Consider the following 26,659-nt stretch of genomic DNA (forward strand, 5'->3'; position numbering starts at 1 on the left):
ATGAAGGCTAAAAGGGCATTAAATGGGGCCTTAAAAAATATATTTAAAAAAAAAAAATATATAAGCAACTAAATAGTTACTTTTCACAGTAACGCATTACTTTTTGGTGTAAGTAACGGAGTTACTTTTGAAATAAAGTAACTAGTAACTGTAACTAGTTAGTGGTTTTCAGTAATTAACCCAACACTGGATGTCACTAGTAAACATCTCATACTTACTGAATGTAATAGTGTGATGTCACTACTAAACATCTCATACTGTATGTAATAGTGTGATGTCACTACTAAACATCTCATACTTACTGTATGTAATAGTGTGATGTCACTAGTAAACATCTCATACTTACTGTATGTAATAGTATGTCACTAGTAAACATCTTATACTTACTGTATGTAATAGTATGATGTCACTACTAAACATCTCATACTTACTGTATGTAATAGTGTGATGTCAGTACTAAACATCTCATACTTACTGTATGTAATAGTGTGATGTCACTACTAGTAAACATCTCATACTTACTGTATGTAATAGTATGATGTCACAACTAAACATCTCATACTTACAGTATGTAATAGTGTGATGTCACTTTTAAACATATCATACTTACTGTATATAATAGTATGATGTCACTACTAAACATCTCATACTTACAGCATGTAATAGTGTGATGTCACTACTAAACATCTCATACTTACTGTATGTAATAGTATGATGTCACTACTAAACATCTCATACTTACATTATGTAATAGTGTGATGTCACTACTAAACATCTCATACTGTATGTAATAGTATGATGTCACTTGTAAACATCTCATACTTACTGTATGTAATAGTGTGATGTCACTAGTAAATATCTCATACTTACTGTAATAGTGATGTCACTACTAGTAAACATCTCATACTTACTGTATGTAATAGTGGGATGTCACTACTAGTAAACATCTCATACTTACTGTATGTAATAGTAGGATGTCACTACTAAACATCTCATACTTACTGTATACAATAGTGTGATGTCACTACTAAACATCTCATACTTACTGTATGTAAGTGTGATGTCACTAGTAAACATCTCATACTTACTGTATGTAACAGTATGACATCACTAGTAAACATCTCATACTTACTGTATGTAATAGTATGATGTCACTAGTAAACATCTCAAACTTACTGTAAAACTGTGATGTCACTAGTAAACATCTCATACTTACTGTATGTAGTAGTGTGATGTCACTAGTAAACATCTCATACTTACTATATGTAATAGTGTGATGTCACTAGTAAACATCTCATACTTACTGTATGTAATAGTATGATGTCACTACTAAACATCTCATACTTACTTTACTTTGTAAAGTTGTGCAAGTGTTTCAGCATCTTTTGACACAGACTTATTTTGGAGTTTGACATGAACATTCCATTGACTTTCAGCACCATATTTACAAACTCTTGCCTCCTCTTCAAGCGTGCATTAAATGGATCCTTCAGGAGACATAAATCTTTGACTTAGCCATCTTATGCAAGTCATTTGGCTTTGGTGAAGTGTTCTCCTCTGCTATGCTAACTAAGCTGTAACAACACATCATGACATTTTAGGAATTTTAGACATTTTAAGGCCTTAAATTCAAATGATTGGATTTCAGACTTTTTAAGAGCCCGCAGATACCCTGAATGAAGCTGGAGGAACATCTCAAGCTGAAACAGGTTTCAGCTTTATGGCAAAGACTTAAGTAGGTGTCATACTTTTATTTGGAATAAATGTGACAACATGTGTAAAAAACATTATGGGGTGATGAATCATTCCATGAGGCTGTGGTGGATTGTTTGAAGAGGATGATTGAAGTGTTTATTGGAAGGGCTACAAAACTACTGACCAGGTCACATGACCTCACTTCTTTGTCACCTGGTCACACAGTCCTTCAGGGTGGCCAGCATCAGGACGGGATCATACCTTTGTTCCTCTTGCGGTCGGCCATGTTGCGACGGTTGTGGTTGGCGCCGCGACTCTTGTTGGCTTCCTTCTTGCGGCGGTCCAGGAACGTCTCCAGAGTCTGGCCTTGGCCTTTGGGACGTCCCTGCAGGTGGTCTGGACGCATGCTGGGAAGGACAGGTGATGATGAAACATTGATGTTTACAATATTGATCATCTACAGTATCATCTTCTTGCAATCTTCTGGACAGACTCAATTGGCCAATTCAAGGTAAGCAGAACCTTTCTTTTTAGATAAAATCTGCGTTAGGAGTCTGTCCTGAAGTCTGTAAGTCAAACACTGTTTTTTAATCCCAGGCACAGATTGGTGATTTTGATAGATTGATTGCATTTTTGCCGAGCCTGCCATTGCATTAAAATTGTAAATAAGTGGTCAACTCAGGCCATTGTGTCTCGATTACCGTGACGGGCAGTTTCATTGACGAGTGAACTAATAGTTGGGTGTAGCTTACCCTGGGAATTTGGTCGTCCCTTAATGAGTACGGATTGCAAGATCCCAGTGACGATAATAGGGCACTGAAACGTACGGAAAAGGCTGGAGGCCATTTGTAAAAGGTACAATAAAGACTCCCGGGTTGGAAGATCCCAGTGCGATAAGGGCACTAGAATTAAGAAAATATAGACACAATGGCCTTGGAGTGTGACAAACAGAAAAATGATGGCAGCGGGGGAGGAATGTGATGAATCATTACTGTGTAATGATCAATTGAATGGACGGTTGTCGACAATGGAACTAGCAGGTAGAGAAAAAAAAAAGAGAAAAAAAAGGAGAACGTTCCTTGAAAGGGTTAAGAGGGAGTTTACAATACTCGAAAAGTCGTGAACTCAAACGTCTGGTAAAATAAAATAAAAAAATGTAACTGGAAGTTTTATGGTAAAGTGAAACGCAGAGAGTGTGCTGCTGAGTGTGAGTGTGTGTGAGCGGGAGTGCTTACGCGTGCTCGTGTGTGTGTGTGTGCTGCTGAGTGTGTGTGTGTGCTGCTGAGTGTGTGTGTGTGTGTGTGTGTGTGTGTGTGTGTGTGGTGTGTGTGTGTGTGTGTGCGCTGGTGAAAATGGAACACTCAGGGAGAGAATTTAAGAGTTTGGCGTATGATAAAAGTAAACGGGGATTACGTGGAAAAACGAAATGCAGCAAAAGAAACGATGATTAATGACAGAATGAACTGATTGGTTTTTTTGTCTGCCGCGCATGCGCAAGACAATTCAAACGACCCGCCCAGACGTTGACTAGGACACCGCCCCCTACTCCAGTGACAAGAGAAGGAGGTATTAACACGCCCCCTCTAAGATTAATCCTGCCTCCGAAAATTAACCCCTTGTACACGTCTGACCATTTTCTCCGGCAGACATTTTTGACACATGACATTAACACTTTGGACATACTACAATATAAGTCTCTTGCCGATGCATACATGCAAGCCATTGTTGACCTTGCTTTCCCACCTGTACCTCCGGGAGGGAACCTTTGGCCAAACACTTTGGACAAAGTTAACCCTGATATACACGGTGCCAAAAACAACATATGGCAGGGACATTTTATTCATCCCATGCAAAATAGGGCTAATGACAGAGCAACAAGGAAGCAACTACTTAAATTACAGATCGCCGAAGATAAAAAGTCAAAAGAACCAAAAGGTCAAAAATCAGATAGGGTATATTCAGCTGTGGGTGACCTTGCTTTTGAGTTCCAACAGGTGGAGGAAAGAATCCTCAACAAACGTGAGACCAGACGTTTGGACTCGGGTGGTGGACAACACAATAATTCAAAGCCAGTCCGGGGTGGAAACTGTTACATCTGCGACCTGCCGGGTCACTGGCAACGTGAATGTCCTAACTCCTCTGAACGAGACAGGCCCCGGTTTGCAGCCAGAACATCATACCGGCGTGGCAAAGCACACCCACCGCAGGAGCCCCAGCAGGAGATACAGACTGGCCCCCTGCTGGACATGAGTGTCAACGGACAATGTTATCAGTTCGTGATTGACACTGGCGCCACCCATTCGATTCTGACTGCAGAGGTACCAAAGAAACTGTGTGCTTCCTCTTTAAAGGTCGAAGGCTTCGCTGGGGTCACAAGAAGGTTGCCTGTCACCAAACCACTTCCGGTTCAGATTGCTGGACACACACTAAAGCACCCCTTCGTGATTGACCTGCACACACCCTGCCTAATTGGTAATGACCTCCTTTACAGACTGTACCCTGACATTCAATATCGCACAGAAGGAACCTTCCTGGTGTTACCTGACGGCTCAACCACCAAGCTGCGACACCACTACCAAGGCTCCTCCAGGAGCTCATACCACAGCCTGAAACAATAGGAATGGCTGACATCCAACTGCTCTAACAGTGAAAACCCTGACTGGCTGAGATGCTTCCGTGTGTACTGCCACCCGACTCGCCATATGTTATGATTATTTATATATGTTGGAACTCAAGGTGTGGCTGCTCATGTTGACCTATCTTTGCAACAGCTAGCATGGTATAAGATGGACACAATAGTGTCCCACATTGTTCCCTTGCTCTCTGTCTCGCCTACAAAACCAAAGAACTTAGGTACAATGATAAGACACGGCATAGCTGCCAAACATTACACCAACACCCAAATACCACATTTTCAATTGTTTAGGTTTAGCCCATGGTTATGTTAAACACATAACTATGGGCTGCACTTTAGGCACCTGTAGGCTACGAGGAGCTAGCAGCTACACAACAGCTGAGCTAAAACGACACATTACACATTTAAGCATATCAAATAATTATAGTTGCTCATTACATACACATAGTCGTCAAGACAGAAGTCTGATAGAAAGTATTCAGTAACAAACGTGTCTGCATCATTCAACTTTCTACAACATGAGCTTGACTTAATGAATTATTGGGGCCACCAGGTGTGGTAAAATTTCAAAATACTATTGCTAAAGCATCCGCCATAAGGGTAGTATTTTTCTAGTATTGGTGACAATATAAACGTAAGCATATTTTGTTACTTTCACCATATTGAATAAGTTACATAAAAGTTAGGGTTCAGATGAGTTTGAGTTAATTGTGATATTGCTAAGGGGTCCCCTACCCTAACACCACCCCCCAGTGGACCATAGAGGCTGAAGAGACAATCATTGACCTCAAACATGACCCGCTACTTGACTAATAGCTGACCTTTTTCTTAGATGTTTCTGAAAGTGATAATATGACTAACACAGTCCTTTTTTTCAGAAACAGAAGGGGGTGAGTGAGGGTGGATACAGACTCCTTGGAACAAAATCGACAATCATCCGACTCTGACACTTTTCATAGTTTTAACGTTTTTACCGTGGGTAAGAACTTATAACTAATTTTAATTTGAAAATAATGATTTTACACATCGATAGTAGTTTAGTAGATCAAATTTAGAATATGGAGGAGGTGAGGGTGAACCATGTATAGTCTTTGATTTCACTGATATGATCAATACGGTACAAGGGAAAAGGTACGTACTGACTTGTGTTGACAATCACAGTGGTTGGCCGGAAGCAACAACAACCTCAAAAGAGGATGCAATATCAGTAATTAAATGACTTGTGAATGACCTAGTACCCCGACATGGTTTCCCCAAAAAGATTAGGTCAGACAACGGCAACCATTTAAAAAAAATACTCACTTAGCCTTGGTCGAAAAGGCTTTCGGACTAGAACACAGGTTTGGAGTACCATCCTGAGTCCCAAGGTAAGGTTGAAAGGATGGAACAGAACATCAAAAACTAATTGGCTAAAATCTGTGCACAGACCAAATTTAATTGGATTGACATGTTGCAATTAGCGTTAATGATCATTCGAAGGTCTGTGAATAAAACTGTTTTACCGCCCTTTTGAGTTTTTCACCCTATGAGCTGCATACAGGTCAGCCATTCACAGGACCAGCAGCCCCCCCCCATGGAAGGAGGACTCAGCGTAAAACCAAAATGGTATTTTACACAAAAAATTGCAGAATTTGTGTGCCAGTTCTTCTGTACAGATTCCCTTCCGCCCGCTGAGAGGGTCAAGATCAAGGTCATCAAACGCAAGTGGACGGAGCTCAGGTGGACTGGTCCCTTCAAGGTCGTGGAACGGACGTCCCACGCCCTTCGACTGGCTGGTGGAGGGGACACCTGGTACCACCTCTCCCTCTGCACTACAGCTGAAGAACCTGACAGATCACCAGGGGATGTCATTGCTGACATCGCCACAACATCTGCCCCTCAGCCCAGGAGACGAGAGAGATTTTCTACCTACATTACTCTTTTCAACTTCTATATTGTATATCCTTGTGTGAGACCAATACAGTATGCTAAATGTTTCTCAGTTTTTCTTGCTTGTTTGCAGCATAACTATCTGTGTCGTTACATTAAGTGAAAAGTTTGATGTTTATCCCCGTTTTGTTACCTAAATTACTCTGATATTGATAGACGAAAGGCAGGATGTTACACCCGACTAGTGTTCCCTGACGGACTGGTGCTTGGGCGTGTTCTACTGTCTTTGTGTCTCAGTTCATCCTTCCTGACGACAGTGACTGACAAGTGTCTAAGAACATACAGCGGACTTTAAATAGACTGGGTCAAAGGGGATAGCAAGACTTATTTTTTCACCTGTGCAGTGTGATTAATTACGGGGGACACAATAGCTATTACCGTGGTAATAACCTCTATATTTGTTACGACTCAACCCTGAACCATTGGTGTCGGATGCAGACAACATACTCTGGTAAGTTGTGCCCGTCGTCCCTTTTATGTTGTTTTGGGGCTTGACCTGACTGATACAGACGCTAAAGGAATTATTAAAATTAATGTCCTTGAGAGGGCGTTAACTACTTCTACACCCTCTGTAGCACCTAAAGTACCACCCCACCTCGGTGGTGTTTCAAAGGCTCACATCTGTGCGTGCTAATGACATCACCACCGAAGGCCTGGTAACTTTGACCTTTGACCTTAGGAGCGGGTGCAGACAACCTGTGGCTCAGGTGGATGCCAAAACCTGGGTGACTGTGTTGCTTCTTCCGCTGGACGTCCCTTTTCCCACACTTACCCCGCCCCTTTTAAGTTGACTGACATGTGTACCCTTCTGTTGACAATGCCACCCGACTTCTTCCCTTTGTGGCCCAAAAGCTGAATTACACGCGTTTTCAAATTACAGGACCCTCTCCGTCCCCCAACAAATTGGGTGACATCAACCGTTACTGGTGCACCACACTGATAGATGGCTCTAGGATAGGCCCTTAGGCACGAGCTGACTTATTCTGGTGTTGTGGGAAGCACAGATTGTACATTAGAATCCCGACGTCAGCCGTTGGGCTTTGTGCTATGGTTAGACTGGTGACCCCACTCACCAAATTAACACCCCTTGGAACTCCTGTTTCAGCGGCCTCTCTAACTCCCCGCCGCCGTTGAGACTAACCAACCTGACTCGTGACGCCGTTGAGGGACTTGCTGAACAACTTGCCCCGACCTCCCTCAGGGCCGTTCAGATCCGCATAGCCCTTGACCGCATCCTAGCCAAGGAAGAAGGAGTGTGTGCAATGTTTGGTGACCAATGCTGTACCTTCATTCCTAACAACACTACCCCAGATGGCTCAGTTCAGAGGGCCTTAAAGGGCCTCCAGGCCCTGTCTAGGGAACTACTGAAGTTTCAGGGGTCTCTGACCCCTTCAAAGGTTGGCTTCAAAGCACATTAGGCAGGTGGACTGACCTAATTAAGTCTGTCTTGGTCTCCATTCGGAGCTTTTTTGGCCATCATAGCCTCATGCGGTTGCTTTATCGCCCCTTGGGCTAAGTGTCACTAAAGGGGGTCTAGCAAAGTGGTAACTTTAAGACTTTCGAGAATTGTTGGTTTACTTCCCTGACCATGACGACATTGACGTGGACTCTTTCCATCTATCTCCCATGTAAATAAGCTATTGTTTTATTGCTAGCTTGCTTAAAGAAAAAAAAACAGCACCTACTTTAATGTGGGGCGTGCTTTATAAGTTTTGTACAAGTAATAAAGATCTTATTAGAAGATCTTAAAGGGGGACTTGTTGGAAGAATATCCATAATTAAGTGTTACTTCTTTCTAAACTCCTATAGTCATATAAAGAATAGCTAGTATTCTTCCTTCTTTTGAGTCTCATAGTAAGGTGTTGGCCTTCTAGATTGGAATGTGTCAGAGTACAGATAACTCGGAGTAGTCTAAACAAAAAGAGTGGGGGCGAGGGACAGACGGAAGATCACGGGACTTCCGGGAGTTTGAGCTAGACCGATCTGGACCGGGCTAGGGAACGCTTAGGTGCTGGGTTGGTCTCAGGTTTGTCCTCTAAGCTTTGAGAATAAACTACAAAATACCAACTATTGCCTGGAGATTGAATATAAACATCAGCGTATTGCCATAAAAAGAATCTGGGAGAGACTAGCAATTTCAATTCCCCATTGGAGGAATGCTGGTCAACGAAACAGTGTATAAAGACCCATTTCCAGCAACTATCACTCCAGTGTTCTAATGGTACAATGTGTTTGCTCATTGGCTCAGAAGGCTAATTGATGATTAGAAAACCCTTGTGCAATCATGTTCACACATCTGAAAACAGTTTAGCTCGTTACAGAAGCTACAAAACTGACCTTCCTTTGAGCAGATTGAGTTTCTGGAGCATCACATTTGTGGGGTCAAAAAAACGCTCAAAATGTCCAGAAAAAGAGAACTTTCATCTGAAACTCGACAGTCTATTCTTGTTCTTAGAAATTAAGGCTATTCCACAAAATTGTTTGGGTGACCCCAAACTATATATATATATATATATATATATATATATATATATATATATATATATATATATATATATATAAATATATATATATACACATATGTATATATATATATATAAACATAAATATACATACACATACATATAATCTTTATATTAGGGGTGTACAGTATCGCGGTACTTTATCAGTACCAATTGATTAAAATCGGTACTATACTGCCTTTGAAAAGTAGTTAGATACATGTTATGTATTTACATGTTATGTATCTACATGACATGTAGATACGTAATATACACACACACATGTATACATAGATTTGTATACACACATAAAGGTGTATACAAATAATGTTTACTTCCTGATATGGTAACAATGAGAAAGGAGAAAAGTGCTAATGAGTGTAGTATCAATGATGTACTGATACTATGCTAATGCTACTATGGTTACCCTCTCCTCTGCTGCATGGCACGTCTGGCCTCAGCTCGCTCCCTCAGCAGTGCCGGGTCCTGAACAAAGTGGTCTGGGTTCTTGCTCTGGAGGACCAGAGGTGGCAGGTGAATATGGAGCAGGTGAGTCCTGCTTTGAGCAGGTGAGATATGTGCACCTGCATGATGTCTTCCTCCTCCTCCTCCTCCTCTTCATCATGGGCTCTGCTCCCTCCTTCCAAGACCCTGGGGACAGTGAAGGGCCTGCAGGGACACAGCAGCCAGGGTCAGAGGTCATCTGGCGGCCATCTTGCTCCTTCCTACCTCCTGTTGAGCAGGCTGTCTCCGTCCAGGTCGTTGGCTCCCACTTGGTTCATGTCGTACGTGTCGTCATACTCGTCATCGTAGTCTCCTGGCTGCACCTCCACCACCGTCTGGTAGGCATGGTAACGCTCTCTCTGCTCTGACACATGCTGCTTGTTGTCCACCAGCTGCCTTGCATCCTCCTCCTGCTGCTTCCTGTGAGAGTCACACCGTCACCTTGGTATGTTCTCTTAGCATTTTCACTTTGATATGTTACATATGCTAATACTTAGCATTGTCACCTTGGTATGTTACATATGCTAACTCTTAGCATTGTCACATTGGTATGTTACATATGCTAACTCTTAGCATTTTCACCGTACACTTTACAGTCCTTTAACTTGGTATGTTACATAGTTGTTAGCATTTTCACCGTACACCTTACAGTCGTATAACTTGGTATGTTACATAGTTGTTAGCATTTTCACCGTACACCTTACAGTCCTATAACTTGGTATGTTACATATGCTAACTGTTAGCATTTTCACCGTACACCTTACAGTCGCATAACTTGGTATGTTACATAGTTGTTAGCATTTACACCGTACACCTTACAGTCCTATAACTTGGTATGTTACATATGCTAACTGTTAGCATTTTCACCGTACACCTTACAGTCTTATAACTTGGTATGTTACATATAAAGTTAAAGTACCAATGATTGTCACACACACACACTAGGTGTGGTGAAATTATCCTCTGCATTTGACCCATCACCCTTGATCACCCCCTGGGATGTGAGGTGAGCAGCAGCAGCGGTGGCCACGGTCGAGAATCATTTGAGTGATTTAACCCCCAATTCCAACCCTTGATGCTGAGTGCCAAGCAAGGAGGTAATGGCTCCCATTTTTATAGTCTTTAGTATGACTCGACTGGGGTTTGAACTCACCACCTACCGATCTCAGGGCGGACGTGTTACATATGCTAACTGTTAGCCTTTTCACCGTACATATCAGTTGTGTAACATGGTGCGTTACATATTCTAACTTAAAGCAAAGGTCACCTCCTGCCCTTTGAGACGCGGGACATGTCCACCTGGTCCCTGCGGAAGACGTCAAAGTGGTCGTCGTCAAAGACGTTGGAGCGGCTGCTCAGGACGGCAGGTAGCGCTGGCTTGACGGGCCTGAGGACACAAAGTCTGTGTGAAGAAGGCGTGGTGGCGTGCGGCGAGGAGGCGTGGCCCACCTGGGCGTGGCTCGGTCCAGCGTGTCCAGGCCAGGACTGAGCGTGTCCTCCAGGATGTTGTTGATGACCCTCTCACAGTCGTAGTGGTACTCCTGCAGACACGCCAGCAGGAAGCCATCTCCCAAGTCCGGCAGCAGGTCTCTGATGCAGGACAGCAGAGAGTCCAGCTCCGCCTCACTCAGAGGACACCACGCTCCCTGGAGACAAAACTACAACTCAAACTCTTGGTGCGGTCATGTGACCACGGAGGGAGGAAGCACGCACGTTACTTCCTTCAGGCGGGGCGTCCGCACCCCTCGGGCTCTCTCTTGGCACTTGCAGAGCTGAGGGTGAAGCCCCGCCCACTGCTCCCTGACTGGCAGGCGGCGAGGAGGAGGCGGTCTTGCGCCTGCCCAGGCTGTCCCAGGCGCTCTGGACGCCCTGCAGTAGGTAGGACGTCCTGGTCTCGTCTCTGAGGGACACGTTAAGGCGTGTGTGGAAAGGTGCGCCCTGGGACACGGCGAGCGGAGAAGGATACAAGACAGGAAGTGCTTGCTGCAGTAGACGGACCTGGTCTGCCATGGGAAAGAGCTGGTCGTAGTCTGTCAGGAACCTGCCAGGTGAAGACCATGACACCTTGACCACATACTTCCTGTGGACCTGACTCTTGCTCCAACAATGGTGCTAACTAGCCACAACACTGCCATGCTCTTATTTTTAAGCTGGTGTACAGGAAGTGTGCACTTTGAATGCTGTTGACCTGCACTTTGTTTTTCATACAACTTGGTGGGCCAACAGGTGTGTAACTAGTCTGACTACTAGAAACTCCAGGAGGGAGCAACTGGCCTTCAAAATAAAGGCCCCTTCTAATTACCTGATAATGTGAGGTCACAGAAATACTTATATCAGATCATCAGGAATCATTCATATTGTATTATGTAGTTGTGTGGAATGCTAGGAAAGGTTTGATTAAATGAAACTTGTGTGCTTAGCTGTTGTGTAGCTGCTAGCTGCCTACAGCCTAGCATGTTTACATTGTGTAGATTACTTTAGTAAAATAGAAGAAATTGTGTGTTTGTTGGAGGACATTTAGATGTTAACTGTCTGTCATATTTGTACAACACTCTGCTTGTATCGCACATGATATCACACACTAGTAAACACTCTGCTTGTATCGCACATGATATCACCAACTAGTAAGCACTCTGCTTGTATCGCACATGATATTACACACTCGTAAATACTCTGCTTGTATCGCACATGATATCACACACTAGTAAACACTGCTTGTATCGCACATTATATCACACACTAGTAAACACTGCTTGTATCACACATGATATCACAAACTAGTAAACACTCTGCTTGTATTACACACATATGAACACTCTGCTTGTATCGCACATGATATCACACACACTAGTAAACACTGCTTGTATCGCACATGATATCAGACATAAGTAAACACTCTGCTTGGGTCGCACATGATATCACCCACTAGTGAACACTGCTTGTTTTGCACATGATATCACACACAAGTAAACATTCTGCTTGTATCGCACATGATATCACACACAAGTAAACACTGCTTGTATCACACACAAGTAAACACTCTGCTTGTATCGCACATGACATCACACACAAGTAAACACTCTGCTTGTATCGCACATGATATCACACACAGGTAAACACTGCTTGTATCACACATGATATCACGTAGACAACTCGTATTTAGTCAGTACAAAATGGTGGATGTAGAGTAGATGTGATATAAGATTATTACTTAGTCAGTACAAAATGGTGGATGTAGAGTAGATGTGATATATGATTATTATTACTTAGTCAGGACAAAATGGTGGATGTAGAGTAGGTGTGATACCGTATTTTTCGGACTATAAATCACAGTTTTTTTCATAGTTTGGCGGGGGGTGCGACTTATACTCAGGAGCGACTTATATGTGAAATTATTAACACATTACCGTAAAACATCAAATAATATTATTTAGCTCATTCACGTAAGAGACTAGACGTATAAGATTTAATCGGATTTAGCAATTAGGAATGACAGATTGTGCATGTGCATGTGCTATATGTTATAGTTATTCTAATGACTCTTACCATAATATGTTATGTTAACATACCAGGCACGTTCTCAGTTGGTTATTTATGCGTCTTATAACATACATTTATTCAGCCTGTTGTTCACTATTCTTTATTTATTATAAATTGCCTTTCAAATGTCTATTCTTGGTGTTGGGTTTTATCAAATAAATTTCCCCAAAAAATGCGACATACACTCCAGTGCGACTTATATATGTTTTTTTCCTTCTTTATTATGCATTTTCGGCCGGTGCAACTTATACTACGGAGCGACTTATACTCCGAAAAATACGGTATATGATTATTATTACTCACCTTTTCTCTGACAGAAAGGAAGTGAAATGTTGAAGAAGTTCCTCTGCAAACGTTGACGAGTTTTCTGCCCTAAAAACACAACTAATATTAATATCATGATCAGCTACACAATCATACATGTACATTATATGCACATGTACATTATATACGCATGTACATTATATACGCATGTACATTATATACACAAGTACATCATATACGCATGTACATTATATAGGCATGTACATTATAAAAGCATGTACATTATATGCACATGTACATTATACGTGCATGTACATTATATGCACAAGTACATTATATATGCAAGTACATTATGTACGCATGTACATTATATACGCATGTACATTATATACACATGTACATTATATACAAATGTACATTATAAACATGTGTACGTTATATACAGTTATACATTATATACACTTATACATTATATACACAAGTACCTCATATATGCATGTACATCATATACGCAAGTACATTATATAGGCATGCACATTATATACGCATGTACAATATATACACATGCACATTATATACGAATGTACAATATATACACATGTACATTATATAGGCATGTACATTATATACACATGTCATTATATACACATGTACAATATCTACGGATGTACATTATATAGGCATATACATTATATACACATGTACATTATATACACATGGACATTATATATGCATGCACATTATATATGCATGTACATTATACACGCATGTACATTATATGCACAAGTACATTATACACACAAGTACATTATATAGGCATGTACATTGTATAGGCATGTACATTATATACGCATGTACAATATATAGGCATGTACATTATGTACACAAGTACATTATATACGCATGTACAATATATACACATGTACATTATATAGGCATGCACATTATATACACATGTACATTATATACACATGTACTATATATATATGGATGTACATTATATAGGCATATACATTATATGCACAAGGACATTATATACACATGTACATTATATACGCATGCACATTATATACACATGCACATTATACACGCATGTACATTATATACTTATGTACATTATATACACACATGTACATGATATATGCATGTACATTATATGCACAAGTACATTATATGCACATGCATTTTATATACACATGTACATTATATACACATGTACATTATATACACGTGTGAGTGTGCATGTGTGTGAGTGTGTGCATGTGTGCGTGTGCATGTGTGTGTTCACCCCTCCAAGATGAGTGAGACAGGTGTGATGCAGCAGCAGGTGAGACAAGTGTGTGTGCATGTGTGTGTGTGTTCACACCTCCAAAATGGGAGTGAGACAGGTGTGAAGCAGCAGCATGTGTGTGTGTGTGTTCACCCCTCCAAGATGGGAGTGAGACAGGTGTGATCCAGCAGCATGTGTGCATGTGCGTGTGTTCACCCCTCCAAGATGGGAGTGAGACAGGTGTGAAGCAGCAGCATGTGTGTGTGTGTGTTCACCCCTCCAAGATGAGAGTGAGACAGGTGTGAATCAGCAGCATGTGTGTGTGTGTTCACCCCTCCAAGATGGGAGTGAGACAGGTGTGATGCAGCAGCAGGTGAGACAAGTGTGTGTGCATGTGTGTGTTCACCCCTCCAAGATGGGAGTGAGACAGGTGTGATGCAGCAGCAGGTAAGACAAGAGTGTGTGTGTGGGTGTGTGTGTGTTCACCCCTCCAAGATGGAAGTGAGACAGGTGTGATGCAGCAGCAGCAGGTAAGACAAGTGTGTGTGTGTGTGTGTGTGTGTGTGTGTGTGTGTGTGTGTGTGTGTGTGTGTGTGTGTGTGTGTGTGTTCACCCCTCCAAGATGGGAGTGAGACAGGTGTGATGCAGCAGCAGGTGAGAAGTGTGTGTGCATGTGTGTGTGTGTTCACCCCTCCAAGATGGGAGTGAGACAGGTGTGATGCAGCAGCAGGTGAGACATCTCCAGCATCTTCCTACAGGAGTGAGACAGTCTTCTCCACACTTCCTCCTGAAGACTGAAAGGACACTTTATTATTATATTCATCTTAATACATTCACTATTTCATTCATCCACATATTCATTCATGATATATTCATTCATACATTACTTCATTCATTCATACATTACTTCATTTATTATTTCATTCATACATTACTTTATTCATTCATTCATCATACATTTCATTCATCTTTATACATTTCATACATTCACATTTCATTCATACATTTTCTTCATCTTAATAAATTCATTCATATATTACTTAAGTCATTCATTATTTCATCCGTACATTACTTAATTAATTCATTGATGTATTCATTCATATTTCATTCATACATTACTTAATTCAAACATTCACTGATATATTCATTCATACATTTATTTCATATTAATACATTCATTCATTACTTCATTCATACGTTTGTTGATACATTCATACATTATTTAATTCATCTTAATACATTCATATTTTTTCAAACATTACCCGGTACTTAATTAATCGATATACTCATTCATACATTATTTCATTCATCTTAATACATTCATTCATTACTTCATTCATTATTTCATTCATTCATTCATTGATTTAATTACAACAAACGTTAAAGGCCTACTGAAATGAAATTTTTTCATTTAAACGGGGATAGCAGATCCATTCTATGTGTCATACTTGATATTTTTGCTGAAAGGATTTAGTAGAAAACATTGACGATAAAGTTTGCAACTTTTGGTCGCTGATAAAAAAAGCCTTGCCTGTACCGGAAGTATCGTTATGTCACAGATTGAAAGGCTACTCACATTTCCCCATTGTTTACACCAGCAGCGAGAGCGATTCGGACCGAGAAAGCGACGATTACCCCATTAATTTGAGCGAGGATGAAAGATTCTTGGATGAGGAACATGAGAGTGAAGGACTAGAGTGCAGTGCAGGACGCCTCTTTTTTCGTTCTGACCGTAACTTAGGTACAAGCTGGCTCATTGGATTCCACACTCTCTCCTTTTTCTATTGTGGATCACGGATTTGTATTTTAAACCACCTCGGATACTATATCCTCTTGAAAATGAGAGTCGAGAACGCGAAATGGACATTCACAGTGACTTTTAACCCCACGACAATACATCGGCGAAGCACTTTAGCTACGGAGCTAACGTGATAGCATTGGGCTTAACTGCAGATAGAAACAAAAGAAATAAACCCCTGACTGGAAGGATAGACAGAAAATCAACAATACTATTAAACCATGGACCTGTAACTACACGGTTAATGCTTTCCAGCCTGGCGAAGCTTAACAATGCTGTTGCTAACGACGCCAATGAAGCTAACTTAGCAACGGCACCTCACAGAGCTATGCTAAAAACATTAGCTATCCACCTACGCCAGCCAGCCCTCATCTGCTCATCAACACCCGGGTTTACCTGCGTTTTAGCGATCGACGAAGGACTTCACCCGATCATCCGTGCGGTCGGCGGCTAGCGTCGGATAGCGCGTCTTCTATCCAAGTGTGTTGCTGCAGTAAGCCGCTAATACACCGATCCCACCTACAACTTTCTTCTTTGCAGTCTTCATTGTTCATTAAACAAATTGCAAAAGATTCACCAACACAGATGTCCAGAATACTGTGGAATTTTGCGATGAAAACAGAGCTTTTTGTATTGGATACAATGTGTCCGAATACTTCCGTTTCAACGATTGACGTCACGCGCATACGTCATCATACATAGACGTTTTCAACCGGAAGTTTAGCGGGAAATTTAAAATTGCACTTTATAAGTTAACCCGGCCGTATTGGCATGTGTTGCAATGTTAAGATTTCATCATTGATATATAAACTATCAGACTGCGTGGTCGGTAGTAGTGGGTTTCAGTAGGCCTTTAACATACAATCAATTCATTCATTCATTCATTATTTTGATCATTCATTAATTTATTAATACAGTCAAACGTTAAGTCATACATACAATCATTAATTCATTCATTATTTCGATCATTCATTGATTTATTAATACAGTCAATTGTTAAGTCACTCATACATTAATTCATTCATACATGAAATCATTAATTCCTACATTAAACAATTATTTAATCCATTTATAGATGAAATTAGTAATTTCATCTATGAATCATTCTCGGTCACCTTTCATCCTGAAAGTTCCTGTTCCTCAGGGCCTTTTCCAGGTCGGACACGACGGTCTCGTAAAATACTGTCAGTCTGTGGCAGGAAGAAGAATGGGGGATTGTCTGGGGGCGGAGCTTCAGGTAAGGCCCACCCATGGACATACCTGCAGAGGAAGCCGTGAGAGTGGAAGGTGGAGCAGGCGGCAGGGAAGATGGTGAAGAAGGCGTGTAAAGTGCTGGTGGAGTCACAGAGGTAGAGGACTATGTCCACAAAGTCCTGAAGACACAAGACAAGTATTGTGTTGTACTGAGCTCAGCATGTTTAAAACAAACACCGGACAGGTGACATCATTCTGACCAGGTGACATCATTCTGACCTGCTGAGTCATGCTGATTGCAGTGGGCTGTTTGTGTGCGTTGAGCTTCATGGGCTGTGTGGCAGTGTCACATGGCAGGCCACACCTGTCCATGATGGTGTCAAACACCTGATGGAGAAGAAGAAGATGTCTCGTGTTGTTCTTTAGCACCAACATGACAGGTGTGGTCTCACCTGTAAGACAGTGGGTACAGTCTGCTCCAAGTCTGTGTAGTAGGACGGCTGCTGCGTGAAGATGTTGTCTGCACAAGAACATCAATATTGAATATATGATGATGGTGTTGTGGTCATGTGACACACACCTACATCTATATAATATGATGGTGTTGTGGTCATGTGACACACACACTTACATCTATATAATTTGATGGTGTTGTGGTCATGTGACACACCAACATCTATATAATATGATGGTGTTGTGGTCATGTGACACACACCTACATCTACAGTATATAATATGAAGGTGTTGTGGTCATGTGACGCACCTACATCTATATATTATGATGGTGTTGTGGTCATGTGACACACACAGCTACATCTATATAATATGATGGTGTTGTGGCCATGTGACACACACACCTACATCTATATAATATGATGGTGTTGTGGTCATGTGACACACACATCTACATATATAATATGATGGTGTTGTGGTCATGTGACGCACACATCTACATATATAATATGATGGTGTTGTGGTCATGTGACACACACACCTACATCTACATAATATGATGGTGTTGTGGTAATATGACACACACCTACATCTATATAATATGATGGTGTTGTGGTTATGTGACACACACCTACATCTATATGATGGTGTTGTGGTCATGTGACACACACACCTACATATATAATATGATGCTGTTGTGGTCATGTGACACACCTACATCTATATGATGGTGTTGTGGTTACGTGACACACACCTACATCTATATAATATGATGGTGTTGTGGTCATGTGACACACCAACAGTACATCTACAGTCGTGCTCATAAGTTTACATACCCTGGGAGAATTTATGATTTCTTGGCCATTCTTCAGAGAATATGAATGATAACACAAAAACCTTTCTTCCACTCATGCTTAATGGTTGTGTGAAGCTATTTATTGGAAAACAACTGTGTTTACGCTTTTTAAATCAAAATGACAAAAGAAAATACCCACATTACCCTGATCAAAAGTTTACATACACCAGTGACTTTGATCTGATAACATGCACAAAAGTTGACACAAACAGGTTTGAATGTCTAATCAAGGTTCCAATCCTCACCTGTGACATGTTTGTTTGTAATTACTGTGTGTGTATAAAAGGTCAGTGAGTTTCTGGGCTTCTGACAGACCATTGCATCTTTCATCTGCTGCACAGATGTTTCTGGATTCTGAGTCATGGGGAAGGCAAAATAATTGTCAAAGGATCTGCGAGAAAAGGTAATTGAACTGCATAAAACAGGAAAGGGGTATAAAGAGATATCCAAGGAATTGAGAATGCCAATCAGCAGTGTTCAAACGCTGATTAGGAAGTGGAAAATGAGGGATTCAGGTAGACCAGCAAAGATTTCAGCCACAACTGCCAGGAAAATTGTTCCGAGATGCAAAGAAAAATCCACAAATAACTTCAGCTGAAATACAGGACTCTCTGAAAAATTGTGGTGTGGCTGTTTGAAGATGCACAATAAGGAGGCACTTGAAGAAAAATGGGCTACATGGTCGAGTCGCCAGAAGAAAGCCATTTCCGCGCAAATGTCACAAAGTATCCCGCTTCCATTACGCCAAACAGCACAGAGACAAGCCTCAAAACTTCTGGAACAAAGTAATTTGGAGTGATGAGACCAAAATTTTACTTTTTTAGCCACTTTTGATCAGGGTCATTTGGGTACTTTCTTTTGTCATTTTGATTTAAAAAGAGTAAACACAGTTGTTTGCCAATAGCTTCATACAACCATCAAGCATGAGTGGAAGAAAGATTTTTGTGTTATCATTCATATTCTCTGAAGAATGGCCAAGAAATCATAAATTTTCTCCCAGGGTATGTAAACTTATGAGCACAACTGTGTATAATATGATGGTGTTGTGGTCATGTGACACACACACCTACATCTATATAATATGATGGTGTTGTGGTCATGTGACACACACACCTACATCTATATAATATGATGGTGTTGTGGTCATGTGACACACACACCTACATCTATATAGTATGATGGTGTTGTGGTCATGTGACACACCTATCATCTTGTGCAGCAGCTGACTGTTGCCCCGCCCAAAGAGCACACACAGGTCCATCATTTTAGGAACATCAAACAGGAAGTTCTCGTAGAGGATTTCTCCAAACACAGAAGGTGTGATGAAGTTCTCCTGGAAGACAAGCACAACAGTCTCTTCTCATCAAACATTATCTTTTACATTTCAACCATACTAGTTATAACAAGTCACTACACATGAAACATTATCTTTTACATTTCAACCATACTAGTTATAACAAATCACTGCACATGAAACATTATATTTTACATTTCAACCACTAGTTATAACAAGTCACTGCACATGAAACATTATCTTTTACATGTCAACTATACTAGTTATAACAAGTCACTGCACATGAAACATTCTCTTTTACATGTCAACCATACTAGTTATAACAAGTCACTGCACATGAAACATTATCTTTTACATTTCGACCATACTAGTTATAACAAGTCACTGCACATGAAACATTATCTTTTACATGTCAACCATACTAGTTATACCAAGTCTCTACATATCAAATATTATATTTTACATTTCAACCATACTAGTTATAACAAGTCACTACACATGAAAAATGTGTCATTACATTTCAACTATACTAGTTATAACAAGTCACTGCACATGACACATTCTTTTCCATGTCAACCATACAAGTTATAACAAGTCACTGCACATGAAACATTATCTTTTACATTTCAACCATACTAGTTATAAAAAGTCACTGCACATGAAACATTATCTTTTACATTTCAACCATACTAGTTATAACAAGTCACTGCACATGAAACTATCTTTTACATGTCAACCATACTAGTTATAACAAGTCACTACACATCAAACATCATATTTTACATTTCAACCATACTAGTTATAACAAGTCACTGCACATGAAACATTATCTTTTACATTTCAACCATACAAGTTATTACAAGTCACTGCACATGAAACATTATCTTTTACATGTCAACCATACTAGCTATAACAAGTCACTGCACATGAAACATTGTCTTACATTTCAACCATACCAGTTATAACAAGTCACTGCACATGAAACATTATCTTTTACATTTCAACCATACTAGTTAAAACAAGTCACTGCACATGAAACCTTATATTTTACATGTCAACCATACTAGTTATAACAAGTCACTACACATGAAACATTATCTTTTACATGTCAACCATACTAGTTATAACAAGTCACTACACATGAAATATTATCTTTTAAATGTCAATCATACTAGTTGAAATGTATGTTGACCTTTGACTCTTTGAGAGTCAGATAGTGATTGGATGTTGACCTTTGACTCTTTGTGAGAGTCAGATAGTGATTGGATGTTGACCTTTGACTCTTTATGAGAGTCAGATAGTGATTGGATGTTGACCTTTGACTGTTTGAGAGTCAGATAGTGATTGGATGTTGACCTTTGACTCTTTATGAGAGTCAGATAGTGGCTGGATGTTCACCTTTGACTCTTTATGAGAGTCAGATAGTGATTGGATGTTGACCTTTGACTCTTTATGAGAGTCAGATAGTGATTGGATGTTGACCTTTGACTCTTTATGAGAGTCAGATAGTGATTGGATGGTGACCTTTGACTCTTTATGAGAGTCAGATAGTGATTGGATGGTGACCTTTGACTCTTTATGAGAGTCAGATAGTGATTGGATGTTGACCTTTGACTCTTTAAGAGTCAGATAGTGATTGGATGTTGACCTTTGACTCTTTATGAGAGTCAGATAGTGATTGGATGTTGACCTTTGACTCTTTATATGAGTCAGATAGTGATTGGATGTTCACCTTTGACTCTTTATGAGAGTCAGATGGTGATTGGATGTTGACCTTAAGACTCTTTATGAGTGTCTGATAGTGGCTGGATGTTGACCTTTGACACTTTATGAGAGTCAGATAGTGGCTGGATGTTCAATTTTGACTCTTTATGAGAGTCCGATAGTGATTGAATGTTCACCTTTGACTCTTTATGAGTGGCCATCCTGAGGAAGGTCAAGAAGACGGCCCTGTGAACCGAGCGTTGCATTTCAGTGGCGGCGGGGGACGAGGGCGGGGCTGTCAGGTCGAGGCCGCGAGGAGCGTGAAGAAGGTAGGAGTCCAGACATTTGTGCAGAGACTGGTCAAATACCACCTGGTGGAGGACAAATATCAACAATGGTCACGTTGAGAAGTCTTTCAACAAAATGTGCAAAGATTCATCACTAATCTGTAAGTGTATGAATATTGTATGAATAATTGCTACACCTAACGACAAAGTCACAACTTGCTACGTCTTCTTAATCTCTGGTAGATCAGCTGTGTTAAGAAGCAGCGTAATGATCTACACTACAGCGTTCAGGGGGTTAAAAAAAAAAAAGTTTTAGAATAAATCGCGATTCTTATTTCCATTGGTCATGGCTTAAAAAATGTAAATATATATTTTTTGGACCATGACTAGGGAAGGTGGTTTGCATTAGATGAAAAGTAAATGCTGAGCTGGGTTACATTCATAGCCTGAATTGCAGCTCACTCATTATGCAAACATGTATGAAAATGGAAAAAGGTATATTGGTTTTGTTTTAATATAGGAGGACAAACCTTCCTAAAGGCTTACAAGTCCCACTTTTTCATGTTTGTGTTTATGCTTCAACCATGAGAGTATTTTGTCCTACTCATTTTGGCTGTCCTTGAACTCACTGTAGTTGTGTGGACTGTGACGCAACATGTAAAACTTTCTCCGTATTTTATGCCACTCCTACTTAGTCTCATTTTGTTCAACAAACATTTTATACTGTGTGTGTGAATGCACAAAGGTGAGCTTTGTTGATGTTATTGACTTGTGTGGAGTGCTAATCAGGCATATTTGGTCACTGCATGACTGCAAGCTAATCCATGCTAACATGCTATTTAGGCTAGCGTCATTATGCCTGGTTTGTAGGCATATTTTGAATTTCCTGGACTTATGTCCTCTGTGTATATTTGCATGGAATATTGGCTGCATTTCTAATGGTTGTTTGTGTGCCATGTTGTTCCAGACCACAGCAACTGTGAGCCAATAAGGCTCTTTCAACAATTTGGCTTGCCCACCCCTAAGTTAACCTACAGCAAAGTCAATATTTCTCAATCCTTCACTCTTTCATGGCTTCACACGGGGAAGAGATCAGCCAGAAGTATGTCACGTGTGCTTGCATGTTCAAACTAAATACATTTGGACATGCCGGTTAGCACAAGCTAACGCTACAGCGTGACTAGCTTTGACTCCAGCAGCCCGCTAGCCACGCTGCACCAGAGAGCTACCGAGTTAGCGGTTTTATATAGAAAGCATAATCATTATTCTAATAAAGCAGGGAGCAAGGCTTTAGTTCTTGCTAGCTTAGCATATGTTGAGTCAGACTGGATTCTGTCAACAACTCTGCTGTGTGAACACCAACATTCCACTCTGGAGTGCTTCTACTAAGCAGCACATGAAGGTGGCTCACCTGACACCAAAACCTGTCGTGTGGCAGAGCCAGCAGCCAGTCCAGGTCCTCCACCAGGAATTTGGCACGATCCAAGAACTCCTCCACCTCAGCAGGGGAGCTGCCGTCTGACAGCGGCTTGTAAGGCACGAAGAGGCGCTCCTGCTTCCTGTCGGGGTGCTAACACAACATGGAGATCATGGAAGAACATGGAGATCATGGCAGGACGTAGAAGAACATGGAGAACATGGAAGAACATGGAGAACATGGAGAACATGGAAGAACATGGAGATCACGGCAGGACATGGAGATCACGGCAGGACATGGAGATCACGGCAAGACATGGAGATCACGGCAGGACATGGAGATCACGGCAGGACATGGAGATCACGGCAGGACATGGAGATCACGGCAGGACATGGAGATCACGGCAGGACATGGAGATCACGGCAGGACATGGAGGACATGGAAGAACATGGAAGGACATGGAGGACGTGGAAGAACATGGAGATCATGGAAGAACACGGAGGACATAGAAGAATCGGTAGGTTGTGAGTTCAAACCCCGGCCGAGTCATACCAAAGACTATAAAAATGGGACCCATTACCTCCCTGATTGGCACTCAGCATCAAGGATTGGAATTGGGGGTAAAATCACCAAAAATTATTCCCGGGCGCGGCACAACTCCTGCCCACTGCTCCCCTCACCTCCCAGAGGGTGGAACAAGGGGATGGGTCAAATGCAGAGGACAAATTTCACCACACCTAGTGTGTGTGTGACAATCAATGGTACTTTAACTTTAACTTAACATGGAGGACATGGAAGAAGATGGAGGAAGAGTGTTGACTCACCAGAGCAGCCAGTAAACGGTGTTTTCCCTCAACATGAGTTTGTGTCACCTGCTGCTCATCTAGTGGTACTTTGGTGCAGGCCATGGCTCCTCCCCCTTTAATGTCTCTGACCAATCACAACACTCTCTTTGTTAGTGCAGGAAATGACATTTAGATTAACTACACACACATATGAATAATTTATATTAACTACACACACATATGAATCATTTATATTAACTACACACAAATATGAATAATTTATATTAATTACACATAATAATTTATATTAACTACACACACATATGAATAATTTATATTAACTACACACACATATGAATAATTTATATTAACTACACACATTAATCATTTATATTAACTACACATACATATGAATCATTTATATTAACTACTCACACATATGAATCATTTACATTAACTACACACACTTTTGAATCATTTATATTAACTACACACACATATGAATCATTTAGATTAACTACACACTTGACATGTGAACATCAATATGAATGAATTATATTAATAAAAAAGAAACTAAACCTTGTTTGACAAACATTTAGATGAAGCAAGTCGCTTTAAAAAGTGACAACTATGGTTTACTACTATTAGTTAGTGATTGTTAGAATGCATCATGTCTAAAACTAGTTCAAATCATTGATATTATTCTGTTCAATCATTGTTATTATTCTGTTCAATCATTGATATTATTCTGTTCAATCACTGATATTCTGTTCAATCATGTCAAAACAGAATGTTTTATAGGAATACTTGTTAGTTTTATCGGAATACTTGTTAGTTTTATCGGAATACTTGTTACTTTTAGAGGAATACTTGTTACTTTTAGAGGAATACTTGTTACTTTTAGAGGAATACTTGTTATTTTTATAGGAATACTTGTTACTTTTATAGGAATACTTGTTACTTTTTAAGTGTGAAATCTAGCTAACTATGTGAGGGCCTGTCACATGTTTGAAGTGAGTTCATCTTATTTATAGCTTTAAACCTAATTAAAAGTGAGTAAATGTGAATAAAAAAGATATTTGGGAGGAGGAAGCTAACGCTAAGCTAACAGGGCAGTTAGCTTGACGCGGCTAAGCTAACTAAACTAAACAGTGAAATATGTCATTTAGAGGATGAAAGTCACCTTGTACGTTCAGTCTGCTCCGTCCTCATTTCCATCCATCCATCCATGTTCTACCGCTTGTCCCAACCCCGTCCTCAAGTCTTCATTTGAAAGTTTGTCATTCGGTCCTTCTCAGACTGTGGCAAGCACGCATGCGCATTAAAAACAACACTGACGACTGGCGACGAAGCGCAACAAAGCTACTCTTCTTTTTTTACCGCCTCCTAGTGGGCGCCAGGGGGAGTGCAGCCACCTCAACTATTATTATACATGCATACAATCATCTCACTAACGCATCATGTGATTAATGATTATACTGTATATTGTTTAAATAAAATCATCTCATTAACACATATGTATGCACATCATGTGATTATACTGTATATTGTTTAAATAAAATCACCTCATTAACACATTTATGCACATCATGTGATTATTACCTGAAAATATTGTTATATTACAGTGTATTTATATATTTTATTGGTCAAACATTGGAAAAGGTAAATATGATACAGGACACAGGATATTCTTGGAAAATGTATTTTATAAAATAAGAAAGGAAAGATCATCTAGTGAAGATGATTATGATTGAATGTCCAGCTTGTTGAAATAAAAATGAAAGAATAAATAATGTGCTGTCTTCATAAATGACACACACACTGCTCACAACAACCTGTCAAAAGGTGAGAGGGCATTTAGCCACCATAGGAAGTGCAAACAGCACGCTATACTAATAATAATAATAATCATGTAATTACAATAGACACCACAATAAAAACTTGCCAGTCAACAAAAATGACACAGAATACAAGTTGTTTGTTGTCACTTTGTTGTACAAGTGTACACACAACACAACACAGCCTGTGCAGCAAATACAATCATTTGACACTCACGTCTCAATGTGTCCTGGCTGCTGATTGGATGAGGAGGCAAGGAGGGAGGGCCGCTCTGTGTGTGTGGGTGTACCCATGTGTGTGTGTACCCAAGTGTGTGTGTGTAGTGACGTGTGTGTGGGTGTAGTGATGTTTGTGTGAGTGTAGTGATGTGTGTGTGAGTGTAGTGATGTGTGTGGATATAGTGATGTGTGTGAGTGTAGTGATGTGTGTGCGTGTAGTGATGTGTGGGTGTAGTGATGTGTGTGCGTGTAGTGATGTGTGTGTGTGAGTGTAGTAATGTGTGTGGATGTAGTGATGTGTGTGTGTAGTGTTGTGTGTGTGTGTAGTAATGTGTGTGTGTAGTGATGTGTGTGTGTGTGGGTTTAGTGATGTGTGTGAGTGTAGTGATGTGTGTGTGTGTGTGTGTGTGTAGTGATGTGTGTGTGAGTGTAGTGATGTGTAGAGATGTGTATAGTGATGTGTGTGTGTGTAGTGA

At 40.5% G+C, this 26,659-nt stretch overlaps 1 protein-coding gene across 1 annotated transcript; it reads right to left on the reverse strand.

Annotated features, from left to right (window-relative positions):
* Positions 1–1,736: 1,736 nt before the first annotated feature.
* ascc2 (activating signal cointegrator 1 complex subunit 2) lies at positions 1,737–25,452 on the reverse strand. The gene is made up of 19 exons (XM_062050661.1): positions 25,310–25,452; positions 24,166–24,271; positions 23,336–23,494; positions 21,835–22,008; positions 19,843–19,972; positions 17,783–17,850; positions 17,610–17,717; positions 17,397–17,509; positions 17,252–17,326; positions 15,028–15,132; positions 13,108–13,176; positions 11,231–11,305; positions 10,978–11,164; positions 10,714–10,910; positions 10,532–10,651; positions 9,490–9,684; positions 9,345–9,429; positions 9,188–9,273; positions 1,737–2,102 (listed from the first exon to the last, which is right to left on the reverse strand). Exons 1-19 carry the CDS (start codon positions 25,354–25,356, stop codon positions 1,940–1,942), a joined length of 2,262 nt encoding a protein of 753 aa, XP_061906645.1. The 5' UTR covers positions 25,357–25,452; the 3' UTR covers positions 1,737–1,939.
* Positions 25,453–26,659: the final 1,207 nt, after the last annotated feature.

The sequence above is a fragment of the Entelurus aequoreus genome, linkage group LG06 (assembly GCF_033978785.1).
Source record: "Entelurus aequoreus isolate RoL-2023_Sb linkage group LG06, RoL_Eaeq_v1.1, whole genome shotgun sequence".
In the NCBI taxonomy this organism is placed as follows: Eukaryota; Metazoa; Chordata; class Actinopteri; order Syngnathiformes; family Syngnathidae; genus Entelurus; species Entelurus aequoreus.